This window comes from Spinacia oleracea, chromosome 2 (genome assembly GCF_020520425.1).
Source record: "Spinacia oleracea cultivar Varoflay chromosome 2, BTI_SOV_V1, whole genome shotgun sequence".
NCBI lineage: Eukaryota > Viridiplantae > Streptophyta > Magnoliopsida > Caryophyllales > Amaranthaceae > Spinacia > Spinacia oleracea.
The window spans coordinates 88,652,464-88,675,406 of NC_079488.1; the positions used below are offsets into that span (position 1 = coordinate 88,652,464).

Here is a 22,943-nt window from a genome sequence, read left to right on the forward strand (position 1 = left end):
GGAATATGAGTAGCTAGAATCTTCTTCGCGTCATGTTGATCAAAGTTCCTCCATATAAGGGAAGCATTCCACCTCATTTGGTTTGTCATAAGGTCAGCCACAAGAAGAAGAGGCGGTTGCTCGGGCATAATAGAGCTCTTAGGGACTACCTTATCTTGACCAACCCATGTATCAAGAGCAATGCGGGTTTGTTGGCCACTGTGAATTTGGAAAATAACACCCTCCTTGAGGGCAGAAGAAGCCTTAATTAAGCTTCGTGCAGCCCACGAACACAACTTAGGGGGCTCCCCTGAGTATCCAAGTGAGATAGGGTCCTTCCCATATTTGCCTATGAAAACCTTACTGGCAAGTAGATGCTTGTTGTTGTGAAGCCTCCAACTTTGACGAGCCAGGAGAGCAATATTGAGCGAGCGAACTTCCTTAATACCCATGCCTCCTGCGCTTTTATGAGCATAAATAACCTGTTTTTTCCTCTAGTAAATGGGCGTTTTCCCTGAGGATGAGGCCCACCAATATCGAAGGAGAGACGAGTTTAGCTTCTTGGTAATCATGGCTAGGCATAGATATATAGATAGGATATGGGAGGCCATGGCAATGAGGACACTGTTGATTAGAAGAAGCTTTCCCGAAGAGCTGACTTTCGAGAACTTCCATGAGCCAATTTTTTCATTTACTCGGTCCACAATAGGTTGGAATTTAGATGACGATCTACCATCCACATCCATTGGGCACCCTAGATAAACGCCCATCTCTTTTCTCTCGCGCACTCCCAACGGCTTACGGAGTATACGCATAAAACGTGAAGGAGTGTTGGGGCTAAAGAGGACCGTCGATTTATCGAAATTGATCATCTCACCTGATACCAAACAGAAGCCATCAATGCATTCCCGAATAGCCTTGCAAGAAGAAGGGGTGGCTTTGAAGAAAAATAGAGCGTCGTCGGCGAAAAAAAGGTGGTGTATAGGGGGTGCACGCCGTGAGACTCGAATACCCTGGATGAGGCCCTGCCTTTCTAGTTTTAGAATCCCCTTCGATAGAACCTCCATTAAGAGAATAAAGAGGTAAGGTGACAGTGGGTCACCCTGTCGAAGGCCAGTTCCCGGGGTGATTTGTTTTCAAGGTTCACCATTTACTAGAATTGAGTAGGAGACCGTAGAAATACACTCAGAGATCCATCCTACCCAGATTGCTGGAAAGTTCATTTTTTTCAGAATCTCGATCAGAAAATCCCATCGAACTCTATCGTAAGCTTTACTTAGGTCCACTTTTAGAATTGCCTCGAACCTGCCTCCTTTTCTTCTCTTTTTCACGTTGTTTATCACTTCATGGGCTATGTAACAATTATCAACCATCATTCTTCCCGGGACAAAAGCATTCTGAGTCTCCCCTACAAGGTCTGGGAGAATGAGCTTAATACAATTAACCATGCACTTCGATATTATCTTGTAAGTGGAGTTGCAAAGACTTATCGGTCTGTAGCCTCCTACTGATGATGGGCGAGTTTCTTTTGGAATGAGGGGCACGAAGGTTTTATTTGTCTCCCGAAGCATGTGACCACTCTCAAAGAAAGCTCGAACAGCACCACAAATGTCCGGGCCCACTGTGGCCCAATATTTTTGGATGAACACTGGCGGCACACCATCAGGTCCGGGTGACTTAAGAGGCTTGGAGGCGAAGGCAGCAACCTTGATATCTTCTTCCGAGAAAGGCTGCATGAGAGCATTAATATGTGCTGTTATAATAGAAGGGATGTCCTCTAGCCAAAACTTCATATTATCTTCATGACCTGCAACATATGGAGAACCTGCAAAAAGATTGTTATAATATTTATAAAACTCATTCTGAATTTCCTCCTTTTTTGTCTTCCAAACTCCATCATCATCCTTAATTGCTCTTATGTCATTCCTGCAACTTCTGCCTTTCACGCTTTTGTAAAAGAAAGCCGTCGATTGATCCCCGAAAGCGTCCCACTTGGACTTGGACCGTTGTCTCCAGTACTGCCATTGTTCCTCCGCTTTTTCTCTGCATTTTTTCCGTTCTTCCACTTCCCCTATAGATGATTCAATGTTGTGGATGTTGCCTTGAATAATAGCCAGCTCCTCCTCAAACTTATTCCATGTAATGCCCATCTCCTTCTTGTAATCGAGACACCACTTCCTTGTTTTGTTGAGAACTTGTTGGAGCTTCCGTTGCACTTTGAAAAGCTTAGACCCCTGGTAGTTTTTTTTCCAACAATCCAAAATCAGTGTTTCGACCGTTGGCTTGGTTAAACACCACGCTTCCATTTTGTAGGGTGTGTTCTTCCTACAATTTTGGGCATTAAGCTCCAATATAACCGGGCTGTGATCCGAAAGAAGGATGGGAAGATTCCAAGTAATAGCATTCGGGAACAAGAGACGCCACTCCGAAGTGGCATAAGCCCTGTCCAGGCGTTCGTATATTGCGTCGCGCCCAACCCTATTATTCGTCCACGTGAAGTTTACCCCATGGAACGGCAATTCAGAGATGCTATTTGAAGTTTTCCATTCTATAAAATTTGTAGCCCCCTGAATGTACCTTTGTCCCCCTATCTTTTGTTGTGCATTTTCGATTTGGTTAAAATCTCCAATGATCAAGGATTTCTCAAAGGGGGGTCTCAGAAAGGGAGAGATGGAGTCCCAAACTAGCGATCGACTATGGTGGTAAGGGCATCCGTAGACAAAGACGATGTAGTAGCTCAACAATACTTCCGATACAATATTACAACATATTACATTTGCGGTGACTGAAATAACACTAACTTTTACCCTATCCGACCAACATAAGAACAAACCACCACTACTACCCACCGCGTCATACCCCGTACAATTCGGAAAACCCATTCGATGAAAGAAGGGCTCCAAGCTATCTACTACAGTTTTAGTTTCTGACAGGAAGGTAAAGTCTACATTACACTTAGCCGCTAGATTACTTAAAAACGGGAAAATTGGGGACTCCAAGTCACTAGCCCCCCTACAATTCCAGCTCAGGAGACTCATTTGGTAACCGGAGGCTGTCCATGGCCAGCCGCGCCAACAGGTTCCAGAATATTGATGCTTGTTTTGTTGGTGTTGATGTCCTCTCCACCCTCTTCTGCGACCCAGAGCTTTTCCCATAAGTCATCGTCCTTACTTAGCCCAAACCTAAATTTGCCTCTGCCTTCGTAACGGAGTTGCGCTTTCTTTTTCTTCCAGGGAGAGCTCGAGTTGGAGGAATTTGCACCATGGTTACCAGAGGTGCCTTGGCCTTCGATGATACGTTTTAGAATGATCGGGTTTTCTTCTTCAGGGTAGATTTTCCCTTCCACTATGGCAACTCGAATTTCATCGTCCAGGGATGGGCACCATTTCTTTTTCCTGGGCCCGTCCTCATGTTGACGCATACCTGCCCTCTTTTTGTAGATCATTTTCTTAACTTCGTGGGAGTAGTACTCTGGCTCCACATCCCAAGAATTCATGGTTGTGGAGTCCGAGTCAAGAGCAAGGTAATCAAGTTTTATCATACTCTCCACCTCAGCTGATTCGAGGGATGATGGGGCAGTAATGAAGGAGTTAACCGAAGCTGGAGAGGACGGTGGCGTAGAGACATTTGGGCTAGTGTCTCCATTGACAGGAGAGAGAGGGACAGATAGGGCTAACTGGAGATTTTGGCTACAAGCGTGGATTAGTGTTTCGATTGGAGTGGACGATGGACCAGCTGAGTTGTTAGCAAATTTGGGGGACAATTGAGCTGAGACTAGGTGTTTTGGGATGGAGCCAAATTGGATATTAGTGTTGTAGGACCATGAGTAGGCAGACGAGGTCGACTTTGGTTTGAAAGGGTCGAGGAGAGTGTTTTTTGGAGTGAAGATACGATCCTGCTGACTTAGAACTACTGCTTTTGGTGAGGCAATTACCAGGGAGGTCGACATTGGTGGTGGGGTATCCATGGCTAAAAGAGGTAAGAGTGGGAATATGGGGAGCAAGTCAGGGTGTGGGACAAGGATTGTTTGTGGAATGGGGTAGGGTTTGTGAAGATTAAGTGAGAATGTGTTTGGGTATAAATAGCAATGTTGCAGATTCAGCAGTGAGTCAATTGAAGTACATGTGGTTGAAATCATAAGTACAGGGAGCTTAAATTCCAACTCCACTTCCAGGCTGTAGACGGGGCTACTTAAAAACACTGGTGAATGGTATAGTACAAAATTCTCAAGAAAAAAACCCCAAAAAGAAGGGGGAAATACGGTTGGGGCAGTCATAATGAATGATGGATAAGGTACGGACCATTTAATTGAGAAAACTGGCAGTTCAACTAGCAACCTAGGAGAGGATTCAACCCAAGTTGGGGACTGGAGTTGTGGAATGGTCAAAAGGCTAGCTGACTCTAGGTTGCAGGAGGTATTTATGGTATGGCCACTAGCATTAAATAGAGAGTTAGAAGAAGACTGATGATAATGACTGACCCGATTTTTGCAGGGTTGACTGGGGGTAACCAGGCCGGCGACTGCCTTGGAGATGCTTCCATTTTCCGGTACAGAATCCGCCATGCACCACCCCATTAGAATGTTTTGACTTGGTAACTTCAGCTTCTGCAGGTTCGCCAAACCACGCCTTTCCCTTATAGACCTAAGATCAGAAGCTTCACCATTGGCCCTCCTCGATCTCTTTTTTGAGTTGGACCCTCCGCCTTGGGCTTGATTATCTCCTTTGCGCTTCTTTCCTGTATGATTGGTTTTGTTGGTTGCAGAAGTTGCGCTATTGCTTCCGGTGCTACGCTGAGATGGATTATCGGGTGGAGACGGAGGCGAGTAAGAGTCCGACGAGTCATTGTTGTTGTCGGAATCAGTAGCAGTTGGTTGGCCCCATCGGCGAAGGTTTAATCGAGTAGTTCTAAATTTTTCAATATCATCGAGGCCCATTACTTTTTTTGAGTAGAGCGGTGGGGCATCCGTGACCTCCATGAATTCAAAGTTTAATCCGCAAATACCTTTGAGGCGGTGGCGGACTTCCATTTTCACGAGCTCTTCCTGGACTTGACAATTAGGTTTCCGGTGGCCGATTTTTCCACAATTCTGGCAGAAATTAAAGACTCCTTCGTACCGAAGATGCACCCACTTAAAATTATCCTGAGAGTACTCATAATAAAATCCTGGGATCAGAGGTCTTCTAGTAGGGATGATGACCTTGGCTCTTAGGAATTCTTTTGGGCCCTCCTTTCTTGAGGTTTCATCAAATCTTATCACCCTTCCAACACGCTCCAATGCCCTAAAAGCAACATTTGGGTTGTTCTGGGGAGTGGGAATTCCCTCAATTTTCACCCACATGTATGTCTCCTCAAAATCCAGATTGGTTATGGAAGCCCCAATATGCCAGCCTTTGAAAATGATTAGCGCTCCCTTGAGTGAAGCAGAGCCAGTACATAATAGATTGTCCTTGTCATCGGAATTATTGCAAAAGAAGATGAATTTGTCCTTTGAGTTATGGACTTTCTGGACTTGGATTGGACCATTAGATTTCCAGAATTGAGAAACCCTTGTATTTGCTGTTGTGAAAAAGACCTATAGTCCACAAATTTCCCTACTACAGACAAGAGGTATTTGTCAGAATCAGGAGGGGTGTCAAGGTTGGAGTGGTGAATGATAATTCCCATTCTATGGAGGGGTTCTGGTGGTTGAGACATGGTGGCGAGTTTGTGGAGAGATAGTATAGAGGAAGGTGTTTGGTTTTAGAAGAAATAAAGAGGGAAGATCTAGATTTCTAGAGAGGGAGGCTCTCGGGTAGAGAGAGAAAAAAAATCTATAATGTTGATGTTCATGAATAATCAGATAGAATAGTCAATCACCATATTAAAGCATCTCATTGAGATGCTTGTAAGACTGGGGCGACAATTAAAAATCATCATTTTCACTATGTTATCATTATGTTGTTTTTATGTCCTTTTTTTGTACTATATGTTATTAGTAATAAGAGTGACTCTATTGTTATGACAGTAACTATATGACTATAACAATTATAACTCTGTAATTCTGTGAGTATCTTACCATAATTAATTCTAAGAGTTACTGTATGATGCATAATAAAAACTATATGTTTTACATAGTTACTATGTTATTTTTTCATATTTAAATGTTAAATTATTAACTTAGTTTATATATTATTGATTCAGAAATACAAAGATGATGCATCCAGAATTGAAGTCGTGCAAAGAATAACTTCTGCAAGGAAAACAAAAGCAGGAGAAGAAGAAAAAAATTCTGACAACAATGATAACCAAGGACGTGGTAGAGGAAGGAGAGGACGCGGCCGTGGAAGGAGAGGACCTGCTGGTGGAAGGAAGAGACATGGACGTGGCGATTAATAATTTTTAGTTCCAAAAACATTTGAGTTTAATGTGATTTATTTAATAGATGCAAATAATTAGAATGTCGTAGCTAAAACAACTAACCATGTATTAATGTTTTTCTTAGTTACTATTCAAGAGTTATAATTACTCTTACTTTTGATGTACTTACTCTTTTTTATTTCAGTAATATATGATATTATAATAATAACTATATAATAGAAAAAGTTACTATATGATCTCTAAATCATCTATATCATATTGCTGATTTTATACTACGTATAGTAATTGTTCTGTAGTTTTTTTTTTTTTTTTATATATATATATGATTAGTTACTCTTTGGATTGAATAGTTATTCTTATCGAAATGGCTATATTTTTTTTCATAGTTACTATTCTGAAGATATAGTTACTTTATTGAACATATAGTTTCTATAATTTACTCTTTTGTCTGCAAGAATGAATATGTAATTACTCTTATTTTTTATATAGTTACTCTTTTTGGTAACATTAACTATGTGATATAATAGTAACTACTGAATAGGAATAGTTACTATATGATATAAAGAGTAACTTCTGAATAGGAATAGTTACTATATGATATAAAGAGTAACTATTTCTACACGATAGAAATATTTACTGATAATTAAGTAATTCGATTCTTATGAAAATGGCATCAAAAAGTTGGTGTATGACTATTAGAGTAATTATATTACATATAAGTACACATATATCAACTTAAGAGTTACTATATGATTTTGCAGTAACTATGTCACATATATTAATAGTTATATTGTTAACATTTATTATATGATTAGTAGAGTAACTAATTCCTCCGCTCCGGAAATATCGCACCATGGTTGACTTTTACTCTTTTAATCATTACTTTGACTCTTAATATCTCAAATCGTGTGCAACTAAAAATTGTAAAAAAATAATATTTAGAAAATATATATCGATACGAATCCAAAATGACCACACATGACTAAAATTTTCTTACGTACGAATCACAAAAGATGGTCAAAGTCGTAATGTGAATAGTGTTAAAAACAAATGGTGCGATATTTCCAGAACGGAGTAAGTATATTACATATAAGTACAATTATATAAACGTAAGAGTTACTATATAGGTTGCACGATTTTGGGATCACGTAAACATTGCTGGTCCATGTATCTTTAAATGCTGTAAAATACGTAAAATACCCTGGTCCACACTAATAATAGCGTGAACCTAATCCATGCAAATTGGATTGATATGATAGTGGGATAAGGATGGCCGACAAGACTTGGTGTAAGATTCTGAATAAATGTTTTCAACAAAAAGATTGTGAATAAATGTGATGCGAAGTATTTTGGTTGTTAAATACTTATCCAAGTTTGTTACAGCAAACTCCTATTAATAGGAACCAAGACATATCACGTTATATAATTCGATGTATATCCATTCATTCACATTGCCAGTGATTTCTTTTGATCTCTATTGAGTTAATTAAACTATTACCATATGGCGATTAAATTGTACAATGCCCGGTAAAGGGATCGAGTACGCTTGAAGTTCTTCATCTATGAATTGTTAGGAAAATCACGTACCAAATGTAATTCATACTAGTATACATTAGACTCTTGCTATATACGGAGTATATATATAATTGTATATGTAAGTGAGATCCTTAATGGGGTTTATGTTATATTAGTAATTCTCAATAAAATTCAAGAGTACAAATGTACAATGCACTTAAGAAATTGAGTTGAAACTGAAATTACCTCTACTCGGTGGAGCAAAAAATCTCTAATTTTTGATATAGACTTTTGTATACTCTACTCATAATAGGATCGGTATCTTTGCATATTCTATTTTTATTTTGTTTTTCATCTATCTATCTATCTATTACTATATACTAAAAAAACACATCAGGAGTCTATATCCCGACAACAACATTTTTTTTCTTTTTTTTTAGTAGTTGACTCAAGGGGGAGATCAGGAGGTTTGGCGTTGTTGTGGAGAAAAGGGTTGGATGTGGAATTATGCACCATGTCCATACACCACATTGACGTTCTGATTAAGGGTGGTCTAGGGGAAGAGACGTGGAGGCTTACGGGGTTTTACGGATGGGCGGAAGTTAATAACCGTCACTTATCTTGGAAGCTACTTTCGGAGTTGGCCTCCCATTCTCAGCTTCCTTGGGCTTGTATTGGAGACTTTAATGAGATCTTGTTTTCTACAGAGAAGAAGGGTGGCAATGATAGAGCGGAGTGGCAAATGACAAACTTTCGAAGTGTGGTGGATAGTTGTGGTTTTAGAGATGTGCCTTTTTCGGGCTATGAATTTACCTATGACAATGGGAGGGAGGAGGGCGATAATATTCAATGCCGGTTGGATAGGGCGTTGGTGACCATGGAGTGGCTCGAATTGTTTCCGTATTCCCATCTGGTTCATATTGATAGAGAGTGGTCTGATCATGCACTGATCAAGCTCACGCTATGGAGAAGAGGTGATAGAGTGGAGCTAGGAGATAAGCCTTTTCGGTTTGAACAGGTTTGGATGAAAAACGAGGGGTGTGAGGAGGTCATTGAGAATGCATGGCTAGGAGGTAGCTCTTTGGAGACAAAAATGGGGATGTGTGCTGAACAACTCAAATCTTGGAGTGAAGACAAATTTGGGGCATTATTTCGTGAGATCAGGAAAAAAAGGAACAAGCTGAAAAAATTTAATAACCAAAGTGCTTTCACTCCGGGACGCTTAATTACTGATAATATCCTAGTTGCTTTCGAATTGCTCCATTACATGAAGAATTTACAGCAGGTTGGGGGGTGCTTGGCGATGAAACTTGACATGTCTAAGGCGTACGACAAAATTGAGTGGACTTAATTTTCTAGATGCGGTGCTCGAGAAGTTTGGTTTTGATGGGAATTGGCGGAGAAGGGTGATGGAATGTGTAACTACGGTGACGTTTTCAGTGTTGGTTAATGGTAGGCCTACAGAAGAGTTCTCTCCTGGCCGTGGAATAAGACAAGGGGACCCTATATCCCCGTATCTCTTCATTCTGTGTGGTGAGGTGTTCTCTAATCTTATTAGGAGGGCGGAGGAACGTAATTCTATCCATGGTATTCGGATTGCCCCCACTGCACACCCTCTATTACTCATTTGCTTTTTGCGGATGACTGCATCATTTTTTCTAAAGCTTCCATGCAGGATGTTGATGCTATCCAGGAGGCTCTTGATCTATATGAAATGTCATCGGGTCAAAAAGTCAACTATGACAAGACTACTGTTTCGTTTAGTAAAGGGGTCTCAAATGGCAGAAGAGTGGAGCTAGCGGACAAATTGGGGGTTCGTATGGTTGATGTGCATGACAGGTATCTTGGTTTACCTACTACGGTAGGGAGGTCGAGGAAAGTGATCACTAAGGGTGTTAAGGAGAAGTTGTGGAAGAAACTGCAAGGGTGGAAGGGGATGGTACTATCTAAGGCGGGTAGGGAGGTTATGATAAAGGCGGTGGCCCAATCTCTCCCTACCTATGCAATGAGTGTGTTTAAGTTTCCATCGTCTTTTTGTGATGAGCTACGCTCTTTAGTGTCGCACTTTTGGTGGGGTCAAAAACAGGGGGAGCGGAAGATACATTGGGTAGCATGGAAGAAACTTTGTAGGCCTAAGGCGGATGGGGGTCTAGGATTCCGGGACTTCAAGCTCTTTAATTGGGCTTTGTTAGGAAAGCAATCTTGGAGGCTTATCACAAATACGGGCAGCCTGGTGGAGCGATTGCTAAAGGCTAGGTATTACCCGGACTCAAGCTTTATGGAGGCCGGTTTGGGTAAGTCACCCAGCTATACTTGGAGGGGAATTTGGGAAGCAAGGTGGGTTGTTCGTCGGGGCATGAGATGGAGGGTGGGAAATGGTGAAAAGATACGGGTTTGGTTGGATCCTTGGATACCTGGCACTCAAACACGCAAGGTGTTATCACCGCCTGGGAGTTCAAACACTAATATGGAGGTGGGTGCCCTAATCAGTCCAACTACTAGGAGTTGGAATACCCAGTTGATTTCTCAATTGTTCTTACCTTTTGAACAAGAGAGAATTCTGAGCATTCCCCTTAGTAGTAGATTGCCAGTGGACCGCCTTTGCTGGGATTTAGAAAAAGATGGCGAGTATTCGGTTAGGTCTGCTTACAAATCTCTCTTTGATGATGCTTGGAAAGAGGGCGAAGTGGCAACATCTCACCCCCGAACTTTGTGGAAGAAGTTGTGGCAGGTTCGTACGCTACCTCGTGTGAAAGTATTTGCGTGGAGGGCATGTCAATCTGCACTCCCAACTCGACAGGGGCTTAGCCATCGGATAGCTGATTATGATGCTCGTTGTGGGGTGTGTCATGCCGAGGAGGAGTCGGCCTTACATGCTTTGAAGGGCTGCCCATTAGCGTGCAGTGTGTGGAGTGAGTCCAGGTATGAATATGTATCCCAATGGAGATGTAGCTCGCTGGTAGATTGGTGGGAGAAGTGTTTTAATGAGCTTGAAGCTGAAGAGATGGAGGATGTCTTAACCATTTGTTGGGCTATATGGGGTGCTCGCAACAGGTTTGTTATGGAACATGAAGTACCCGAACCACCAAAAGTGGTGCAGTACGCGAGCAAGATAAGTGGGGAAGTGCGAGAGATGCTGGGCAAGGAGGAGGCAGGCTCGAAAGGGGTGGGGGTTAGCTACCCTGTCACGTGGAGAGTGCCAAGAGAAGGATGGCTGAAAGTGAATGTGGATGCAGGCTTGCTAGGGGACGCAGGTTCAGGCATTAGAGTAGTTGTTCGAGATAATACGGGTAAGGTACTAGCTTGTGCTTCGTATCAGTTTATGGAACGATGGGAGACAAGTGTGGCTGAGGCAAAGGCAATTTATTGGGGGATGATGGTAGGGAAGGAGTTGGGTTATGAGCGCATTGTGATCGAAAGTGATGCGCTTCTGGTTATCCAAGCTTTGCAAGGAGGCACAAAAGGAAGCAGCAATTTGTTTTTGATTTTAGACGATATTTCTGATTTACGCTCTTATTTTGTTGATGTCAATTGGTCTTTTGTTAAACGTAGTGGGAATAAGGTGGCCCATAACCTAGCCCATCTTCAACTTTGGGATATTGGGCAACGTTTGTGGGTAGACGAATTCACGAGTAGTATTCTTGATGTAGCTGCTTCTGATATTGCAATATAGTCCCTGTCTTATGGGTTTCTTCAAAAAAAAAAAAAAACAAAAAAAACGCATCAGGAATGACACGTGTCACGTCTTGTTAAGTCTTCAGTATATTTTCCTTTTTATATTTTCCTTTTTATTTTCCTGCCGAAAATATTACTCCACATTTTAAAGAATCTTAAAAAACATACGGAATGACACATATCATCTCCTGTTGTGTCCTTAGTTTTTTTATAAAAAATATTTTAATTAAAGAATCCTGTAATATATCTGATTTCCTAAATTTGTTTTCTTATTCTTTCATTCTTTTTAATATTATACAAGTATTACTATATATTAAAATACACATCAGAAATGACATATGTCACGTCCTGGTGAATCCTTAGTATTTTTCCTTTTTTTCCATGCCGAAAAGATTTCCTAATATTTTAAAGAATCTTAAAAAGACACACCGAATGACACGTGTCATCTTCTGGTGTGTCCTTATCTTTTAAGATAATATTTTAATTGAAGAATCTTTTAAAATATCTGATTTCCTAAAATAAAATTCTTATTCTTTTCATATACAAATATATATGAAAAAATAAATTATGATTTCATGTATTACGACAAGGATAAATAAAAATATATTCATACTGATTTGAAGAATATATATGTTAAGGAATGAAAAAAAATTACAATTTTTTTGATATTACTGTTTCTATAATATACGTAGTAAGCTACTCGTAATAGCAAAATATTTTTTTTCATTTTCATATAAACTTTTCAAAAAAATTATTAGACTCTTAACCTACAATAGTTAATAAAGAAATAAATTACTCTGGATGTGTGATTATACGACCTTACCCAAACAAAAAAAAAATTATCTTTTAATTTTATGTAAAACTAGTGTTAAAAGGTGGGTTCAATAAAATTACTAATAAACCCAAAAGCCATAGAAAATAGGGTATTATAAATTTATAACTGATATGATTATGAAATCATTACTCCTTTTGTATTTTATTAGGATTCACATTTTGACCCTCATGCATATTAAAGAAAATATCAAAAAATGAAAATAAAGCAAGTGGGGGAAAGGAGTAATAAACAAATAGAAAAAATATGATGGAAAAAATATTTTAATCAAAATAGAGAGGGAGTTTATTGTAGTGGTGGTCCCTAGGAAATTAGATATATTAAATAATTAGAAAGTGGGGTAGAAAGTTACTAAAAATAGAAGTGTGACTCCTAATAAATACAGAGGGAGTACAATAATTTGGATAGATCGAGGGTACGTATATGGTTACAGTTACAGATATTATTCAATTCCAGAAGAAAAGGGTACCTAATAACTGTCTGTAGTGGTGGTCCATGGGAAATTAGATATATTAAATAATCGGATTTTTCATGAAATGCCCCTGAGGTTTCACGAAATTCACCAAATACACCTGCGTGTTTTAAAATACATAGTATACCCCTATTTTTTAAAATAATGCACTAAATACCCTCAAAGGCTAACGGACGTTAACGCCGTTAGTCATTAGCACGAATCAATCTAAATTAACATATAATTAGTTATCCATTACTCCTAATTAACTCATTTATTCCTAATTAACAAACTAACCTTAAAAAATAATCCTTCTTCCTTTCTTTTTCCTCTCCATTTCCCTGCTTTCACTCTCCTCTAGCCATTACTGATAGCTTGGTACATCTCCCCCACCACCACCATCAAACATCATGAACCCAAACATTAGTCCTGGTGTTCCCCATAAATAGTTATTTACATCAGTAAACACCAAAAATCCATCTCCCAGAAAACCCATTTCTTGATGTTGTTACTCACATTTTCTCTCTCCTTCAACAATGGCAACAGAAACTCCTCATGTTGATTCTTCATCTGAGTATTCAATCCCTTACTCTAAACTCTTCCCACTTGTTAAATTCACGGGTTTTAGTTCCACCAAATGGGGATTTCTTAGGGTGAGGTGCTTTTGATTCTTTTACCCAATTCACTTTACTTGCCAATTATCATGCTGTCAAAATCAAACCTAAAATCAACCTAGCTAATTAAGTTGTGGGTAGCAATTAATGATGATGAATTGAAACGGGCCACCCAAAATTCCACCCAACATTTCATTATCATGATGAATTACTCCCCAGCTACCCACCGCTCTATTAGTTAGGTTTGATTTTGACAGTGGGGGGTTATTGTTCTGGTTGTTTGTTTCGTCAATTGAATTTTGTTTATTGCCGTCGTTTGAATCAAAAACCATTTTGTAGGAAAAATTAAGTTTGGGTATGTGATTGAATTTGGGAATTAGGGTTCTTGGATTTGCAAAAGTTGTTTTGTGTGGATTTTGGTGGTGCTAATTGATGATGGAATGCCGGAGGTCGGATAATGGGGCAGTGAGTTGGTGGTGGTGGTTACTAGGCGCAGGAGATCGAAGAGAAAGGAGCGGTAGCTTGGGTTGCTGGTCCGTTGGTGGTGGTGAACGAGAAGGTGGTTGGGGCGGCGAAGGGTCAGGAGAGAATGTGAACGGTTGTAGTGGTGGACGGATGAGCAAGAGGCTGACATGGTGCAGGAGATCGAAGAGAAAGGAGCAGTAGTAATTGAAAGTGGGTTGAGAATGAAAGAAGAGAGTGAAAGAAGAGATATTAAGGGAGGGGCAATATAGTAATTTAGTAGGTTAATTGTGGGTTAGGTAGTTAATTAAGAGTTAATATTAACGGAGTTAGACTTCCGTTAAAAATAAGGGTATTTGGTGCATTTTTAAAAAAATAGGGGTATACTATGTATTTTGAAACACGCAGGTGTATTTGGTGAATTTCGTGAAACCTCAGGGGCATTTCATGAAAAATCCGTTAAATAATTAAAAAGTGTGGTAGAAAGTTAATAAAAATAGAAGGCTAAAACCTCTGGTGAGGAACCAAAAAATCTACGAGATAGCCGTTTGACTCCTAATAAAATACAGAGGGAGTATCATAATTTGGATAGATCGAGGGTACGGATATGGTTATGGTTATGGATATTATTCTATTACAGAAGAAAAGGGTACCTAAACGCTGTTTGATAAGTTTTTTTCTTATATTATCTAAACTTAAATATTTTTGTCAAAGCGCTAAACTCCTAAAATCGCAATAATCACTTTACAATTCAAATAAATAATAATTTTATCTGATTTACCCAACAACCGGTGATAAAACTTGATTTTATTTTATTAAAAAATCCTTTTTTTTATTTAGTCTTATTTGTGCGTTGCACGAGACCTAACCTAGTAATTTATTAAAGGGTAATATCCATCAATATACGGATAAGACATACAACCTTTTCAAAATATTTAACGTTATATATAAATTCAAAATATTAATGTTGAAAGATAGCTTTATAATTTTTGGAACAATATTGTTTAGCCTCTTTATCAAAAAAAAAAAAAAACAAAACTTGGAAGAAAGGGAGTATTACTTTTTTTTTTTTTTAGGTAAAGGTGTAGTTCTTTGTATTCATTCAAGGACATAGAGTCCATAAGAACATATATGCAGGAAAACCTTACAAGGACTATGGTTTTTTCAAACTTGTTCAACTTCCAACAACACTAACCATGCAAAGTGATGGACGATAAAATTTTCATCCCTTTTGACATGAGATCAGACAATATTATCAAAATTCGAACAAATAGAAAAAACATCCTCTACAATGGAGTCTAGATCAGAAAAATAGGTGGAGGCCTTGTCTAGTCGATTGGTTATGATATGATTATCCAACTCTAATATAACATGGTGCAGGCCGTATCTGTGAGCAAGCATAACACCGAAATGAGCTGCCTTACATTCTGCAATTTCAGGTGGCCATCTAAGGAAGTATACTGTCCTTATTTTTATTTTTATTTTTTTGAAAGAAAAATTAATTTATTAATAAAAAATTATACAATACTATTTGTGATTCTTCTTAATTTGTCATTTCACAATATACTCCTATATTATTATTGCCCCGGTTTAAAAAAAAAAAAAAAAAAGCACTCCTACGTTAGAAAGTACTCCTACTCCGTAATAGGCAACTCCCGTCATTTAGTTAGTGTATACGTATTATTTTAGGATAGTACAAAAATAAATAAATTATAATGGGTAGGGTGCTACACTGCTACTCATTTTATTTCCTCCATTAACATTAATTAAAGTGTGTTCTTCAATCCTCATTAATGTTATTACTTTTACTTTAAGGTGCTTTCACCTATTTTATTTTTTTCTAAGTTTATCCGAACATAAATTATATTGGCCAATTTTTATTTTTCCTGAACTTGTCCTATATAAAATTATTTTTCCTAAAATAAGTAGAAATAAGATTAACAAAATAGAGTCTTAATCCTCTTATGGGCATGCTTAGATTGGGTGTAATGGATTATATTTACACTAATATAAACCTGGTCCATGCTAACTTAGCGTAGACCAGGGCAACAGAGTAATTTGTATGGGTAACATATGTAACTGTCACGTGACAGTTATTTTGTAATTTTAAATAGTAACTATATGCGTATTACAGTAACTATGTGTTTTAAAGAGTTACTATGTGTTTTGAAGAGTTTTAATGCGATTTGTGTCTAGCCCCTACTTTATATACGTTTTAAACTTTTTTATTTTTCAAAATTTCAGATCTACATTCTGTTCATTCTCTTTCATTTTCTCTCTCTTCATTTTCTCTCTATGCTTTTCAAAATTTAGCCCAAATTTCTGGGTTTTGTTCGATTTTCTTCGTAACTATCTTATAATTCTTATGATTGGATCTATTAGATGAGGAAAAAATGGAGGAAGTAGTAGATCAAGAAGGAGGTTCGTCGTTGCCGAAATCGAATCGAAGAATTTGCGCTCGCCTACAAATCTTCGCAAGAATTTTTAGAGATCACATCTCGGTTTGTTGTTTTATAAAGAATTTTAAGTCTAGTTTTATTTAAAATTGAAAATATTTGTTGTTTTGAAGAAATTAATGTTTGTGTTTTACCGAAGTATCGTTTTCATTTCGCAAATTCGATCAGTGACTTCACGATTTTAAATAGTAACTATATGAGTAATACAGTAACTATATGGTTTAAAGAGGTACTATGTAATTTTAATGGTTACTATATGTGTACAGCAGTTACTATATTATTTTAATGGTTACTATATGTGTACAACAGTTACTATATGTGTACAATAGTTATTATTTTGTTGAGTGATTCAAAATGTTTGTTGTTTTGTTGAAATTAGGGTTAGTGTTTCACATAGTTCATATATAAATGATATAGTCACCTTTAATTTATGTTGCGAAATATTATTTTTAATAGTCACTGGAATGTTCGTTGTGTTTATGTTAGTAGTAGTTTTTAGAGTAACTATATTTTTTTAAAAAGTTACTATAACTTTAAAACAGTAACTATGTGTTTAAAATAGTCACTATATTTTTTAGAAAGTTATTATAAGTTTAAAACAGTAACTATGTGTTTAAGATAGTTATTATGTTATGAACAGTTTTTAGTGACTTTTTGATAAATAATAGTTACTATACGATTACATTATGTACTATGTTATTTAGAGTATGTATTTATCCGCTTCTTAGATAGTGACGATATGATTATAATGGTTACTATATGTGTTCAATAGTTACTGTATTTTAATAATAGTCACTATATGTTTTATATAGTTACTATATGGTTTATATAGTTACTATATATTTGATATTTGTATAAGAAAATAATACGAAGTATCAATCACATGTTATTCCAGGTCCTAAAGTTGCACTATCTAGTGACGAATCTCCAAAAATACTTTACAATATCATTTGTATAAGAAGAAATAATGCCTTAAATTTAGAAAAAAGAGACAAAGGCTATGAACTTTAAGAATTGATGCAGCAAAGCACAAGAGGTAGAAATAGTGTTTGTTGTTTGGGTGAAATTAGGGTTAGTGTTTCATATAGTTAGTATATAAATGATATAGTTACCTTTAATTTATGTTGCGAAAATAATGTTTTTAATAGTCATTGGAATATTCGTTGTGTTTATGTTAGTAGCAGTTTTTAGAGTAACTATATTTTTTAAAAAGTTACTATAACTTTAAAACAGTAATTATGTGTTTAAAATAGTTACTATATTTTTTAGAAAGTTATTATAAATTTAAAACAATAACTATGTGTTTAAGATAGTTACTATGTTAAGAACAGTTTATAGTGACTTTTTGATAAAGAATAGTTACTATACGATTACATTATGTACTATGTTATTTCGAGTATATTTTTGTCTGATTCTTAGATAGTGACTATATGATTATAATGGTTACTATATTTGTACAATAGTTACTATATTATAATAATAGTCACTATATGTTAAGCTAGTTGTTGTGTTATTATAATGGTTACTATATGTGTACAATAGTTACTATATTATTATATTAGTTACTTTGTCTTATATAGTTACTATATGTTTGAAATAGGTACTATGTTTATTTTATCATGATTTATTACCATATGTTTATTTTCTTCAATAGTTACTATATTATTTATATAGTTACTATATGTTTGAAATAGATATTCTGTTTATTTTATCATGACTTGTTACCATATGTTTATTTTCTTTAATAGTTATTGTACGTTTTATATAGTTACTATATTTTTGAAATAGGTACTATGTTAGTTTATTATGTTATGTGCATGTTTTTATGTTATTCTATATTTTTAATGATATAGTTACTGTATTATGGATAGAGTTACTATATTATTATCACATCAACTATGTCTGCAACTCTGTGACTAAATGACCATCAATAATATTTATAGATATTATATCTTGTATTATAGTAACTATATGTTTGGTATAGTTTTTTTATGTATATTATAATGTTCTTTTTATGTTCTTTGTTGTCTTCTATGTTATTAATAATAAGAGTTACTATGTTATGATCACAACAACTATATGATCATAACAATAACTATATCTACAACCTTGCTCGTATATGACTATCATTAATATTAAGAGTTACTATATCATGTATAATAGTAACTATATATTTTTGATAGTTATTATCTTATCATTATGTTCTTTTTATGATCTTTCTTTGTACTCCATGTTATTATTAATAAAAGTGTCTATATTATTTTGACAGTAACTTTATGACTATAACAATAACAATAACTATATATGCAATTCTGCAATTATTTTACCATCGTTAATTGTAAGAGTTACTATATGATGCATAATAGAAACTACACGTTTTACATAGTTACTATGTTATTTTTTCATATTTAAATGTTAAATTATTAACTTAGTTTAAATATTATTGATTTAGAAATACAAAGATGATGCACCCAGAATTGAAATCGTGCAAAGAATAAATTCTGCAAGGAAAACAAAAGCAGGAGGAGAAGAAGAAAATCCTGACAACAATGGAAACCAAGAACGCGGTAGAGGAAGGACATGATGTGTTGGTGGGAAAAAGAGACGTGGTCCACGTGGACGTGTCGATTAGTATTTTGTAGTTCAAAAAACACTTGAGTTTAACATGGTTTATTTAATAGATGCAAAGAATTAGAATGTCGTAGCTAAAACAACTAACCAAGTAGTTAATGTTTTCTTTATTATTGTTCAAGAGTTATAATTACTGTTACTTTTGATATAGTTACTCTTTTATATTTCAGTAATTATGTGATATATAATAGAAAAAATTACTATATGACCTCTAAACCATCTATATCATATTGTTTATTTTTATAATATAGTAATTGTTTTACAGCTAAAGTTATTTTTCTATATAATATAGTTAATCTTTGGATAGAATAATTGTTCTCATCGAAATTACTGTATTATTATTATTATTTATTTCATAGTTACTATTCTGAAAATATAGTTACTTTACAGAACCTATAGTTTCTATAATTTACTCTTTTGTCTACAAGAATGAATATATAGTAGTAATTGTTTTACAGTTAAAATTACTTTTCTATATGATATAGTTACTCTTTGGATAGAATAGTTATTCTTATCATTATTATGTTCATAGTTATTATTCTGGAGATATAGTTACTTTACAGAACCTACAGTTTCTATAATTTACTCACTGTTAAAATTACCTAATTACCCTGGTCCATGGTAATCTTATGGTGGACCGGGTCCATGCAAGTGGAATTGAATGGATTATGGGGGGTAACAAAAGTCAAACACCTTAATAAAAGGACAATGAAGATGAATTGAGGAGGTTGCAAGGAGGGTGGTGTACATGGTGGTATTGTGATGAGAAGTTGTGGTAGCGGTGGTGGTTGTGAGGAGAAGGGAGGAAGGGGGAAGCTATTGCCCCCCAAATGAGGGTAATAATCACCCTAATGGGATGGTGGGTAACTATTCCCGGCCCCCCATAATGAGGGTATTTGTTTCCCCTTTCCTTTTATTTTCTTCTTGCCAACACTAGCTTGTTCTCTTTGCCACCACTTCATCCCCTCATCGCCACCTTCAATTAATTACCTTATTTTTTTTAGTTTGACTTTTATTAAACCCTTAATGCATTACCATTTACCCTCAATCCAATCATGCCCTATGTCTAAGAAACTAAGGAGGTGGAAAGATGTGTAATGAAAACCCGAAAAGCTACCGATAACAATAATATCGAGTAGAATCAATAGATGGAATATGAGTTAGAAATTCATTATTCGTTTTATTTTATTTTTGTATTTAGGGAAGAGCTGAGATGCAACAAATATAAATGATGATACTCCATTTCGAAATAATGGGGACGGTTTACATAAGTAGTTGTTTCAAATTAATAAGGACACTCTACTTTATTCTAATTTTGGTTGGATGGCCCACCATATTTAATGCATTCACACTTTTCTTTATCCCACTCTACTTAAAACATTCTACTCAATCTATTTTTGTATTCTATTTGTACTCGTAACTTTCCACTCAACCTAATTTTTTTATTCTTCTTTTTTTTCACCACTCCACTCAACCTACTCGGTCTATATTCCGGTCTAACGATAAAGTTTACATACTACTTATAATTTTTTATTCATCTTTTCTTACACCACTCCACTCAACCTAATTTTTTATAATTTTTTTTCTCTATTTTCCAAACATTATTTTAGTTGTTATAAAATGCATAAATGTCCCTATTATTTCAAAGCGGATGGATATAACATATATATGACTGAATTTATAGAAATGTGTCCTACAAGCTACAACTCTTCAAGAATAGAATTGAAGGTTCCATATATGAATTTGGATATTTTTGTGACTTTGATCCTATAAGACTATTGCATATGCCGATGGATTTTGTAATAATTAGAACGTACACATATATGGTATTTTGATTAGGGGTTGCAAAAGGAATACCTCAAAAAAGTTAATGGTAACGTTAAGGAGGGTAGGCAAAGCTCTGCTTCCAACATGCACATCACCTTTCACTGATAAATGCTCAAATCTCACTTCAATTTTAGGCATCTCAACTCCAACCCTACACGATCAAACACATGCATATACATATATATTTTGGTGTGTTAGTTAGTGTATAACTAGATTAGATCCCGTGCACGTACGAATTTTGATATTTTTTTCACAAAATATTTAACTGAATATCTCCCAAACTACTGCATAGTTATAACATTTTTAACATACTCGTTTAAATTTATTCATCTAATATGCATATTTAAAATGCTAATATGACAATTTGACCAAAATATTGAGTGATATATTTTCCATTATTTTTATAGAGATTTGACTAAAATATTACCAATTTAGAATAATTATTATTACGTCGTATCTATTATTGCATAATTTATAAACTAAAATTTGTTTCCATACATAAATAAGGAGTAGTTTATAAAAAAAAAGGTAGAGAATAAAAATAAAATAAAACAAATACACTTTTTTGGGAAAGTGATTTTTGGTGGAAAAAAATCGCACCAGAAATTGACACGTGTCATTCCTGGTGTCTCTTTTACTATATAGGTAATAGACAGTAGTAATTCATAATCGGCACTTAACATATATGTAGACGTTATATGAACATGCACGCGCTTGCCTAGCAGAAAACACATAGACACGAACACGACACACGCATATAATTTAAGCATAATACATGAAATATATTACCTATCAAAACGATTTCTAATTTCTCTTAGGAAGTGTTGATGATCATCTCTATCGAGTAAATCATCAACCAATGTCTTCATTTCTTGCCTCCCCATCTTATGAACATCCATTTTCTTCTCTTCCATTTTTAGCTTTCCTTCCATTTTCCAGTTTCATTCATATATACTCATTGTTTTTTAATTGAATGGCCTTATTATGATATTATATAGGCTTATACTAGACAGCTGTCAATTATTATATGCACTAACGCCAAAAATAGTAAAACAATACTGTATACTCCTACCTACTTCTAGTATTCTCTATATGCAGTGTTATACATTTATCATTATTTTATTGTTATGGACATGCTTTTAATACATTTTAAAAATAAGTCGTATTTAATGACCGTATTTTTTGGTATATTACCAAAATCTTTTGCATATAAAGTCAAAGATACAACCCCAGTGTTTCTTTCATTATTTCATCTTCAAATTATTATTATTTATTATTGCATGAAGCCTACTGGTATTAGTTTAGTTTGCAGGTGACTTGTAAAATAAAATAACTACAACTTGTACCCAAGAAGGTGCAATTCAATAAGTTGTCATATATACTCTGATATTTTGCGTAGTATGTCAGTTTGACTCGTACTAATATAAGCACATGTGAAAAGTAAAACGTGAGAGGATGTGCTAATTAAAGTTAGGTGTATCCTAGTGTATCCTTTCTATTGATCCTACTGTTAGATACGAAGTATTAGTCTTCAAGTTGTGTGAGTAGGACTATTCTCCCCACATGGAACAGAAATGAAGTTTTGGTTGTCTTTAAATATACCCATGTGCCTCATATATTGAATATGAGATGACTTGGGTTATTGGGCCTAGTGGAGCATTGAGCTTGGTTTGCTAGTGTTGGGTTAGTAATATAGCTATATATTATTAATCAATACTTAGCACGTGGCATGCCACGGTCCGTTTAATGACATAATTAACATTAATTATTTTTGCGGTTATTAATTAATTAATATTTCGGTATTAATTAATTAATTAATTTAAATAGGATAATACCAAGGGCAGTTATTTAGTAACTGTCAAATTGGTTTTCCTATTTAATCCAATGCATTAGGTTAATGTTAATTACGTTCTTCACATCTCTAACAATGTCATTTTCTTTCAAAAATACATGTTCATGGAGAATGGTTTAATTTGTTATAATCCATTCTTGATTAGGGAATCCTGGGGTAGATTAGCTTTGAATCCCATCAGCAATATAGTGGGGCTGATATTATCCTAAAGACATAGATTAACTCGTCCTAATTTAGTTTCTAAATTTTCGTTTTTTATATTTCAAAGTACAGTATATAACACCTACAA

General features: G+C 35.6%; 1 protein-coding gene and 1 non-coding gene across 6 annotated transcripts in view; both read right to left on the reverse strand.

Moving 5' to 3' along the window:
- LOC110778361 (ABC transporter G family member 39-like) overlaps positions 1 to 21,746 on the reverse strand; it is a 43,724-nt gene extending 21,978 nt beyond the window's left edge. For 3 of the 5 annotated variants that reach the window (XM_056837242.1, XM_056837240.1, XM_056837241.1), the window contains exons 1-2: positions 21,592 to 21,746; positions 20,833 to 20,953 (exon numbers count right to left, since the gene is read on the reverse strand). In XM_056837242.1, coding sequence (XP_056693220.1) covers positions 20,833 to 20,953; positions 21,592 to 21,734 — 264 coding nt within the window. In that variant the 5' untranslated portion in view covers positions 21,735 to 21,746. Of the gene's footprint in view, positions 1 to 20,832; positions 20,954 to 21,591 lie in introns of those variants that run through there. The other 2 variants (XM_056837243.1, XM_056837244.1) reach the window with 2 other exon arrangements.
- LOC130468395 (small nucleolar RNA U31b) lies at positions 5,815 to 5,902 on the reverse strand. Its single transcript, XR_008928784.1, has one exon. It is a non-coding gene; the product is annotated as a small nucleolar RNA U31b (small nucleolar RNA).
- Positions 21,747 to 22,943: the final 1,197 nt, after the last annotated feature.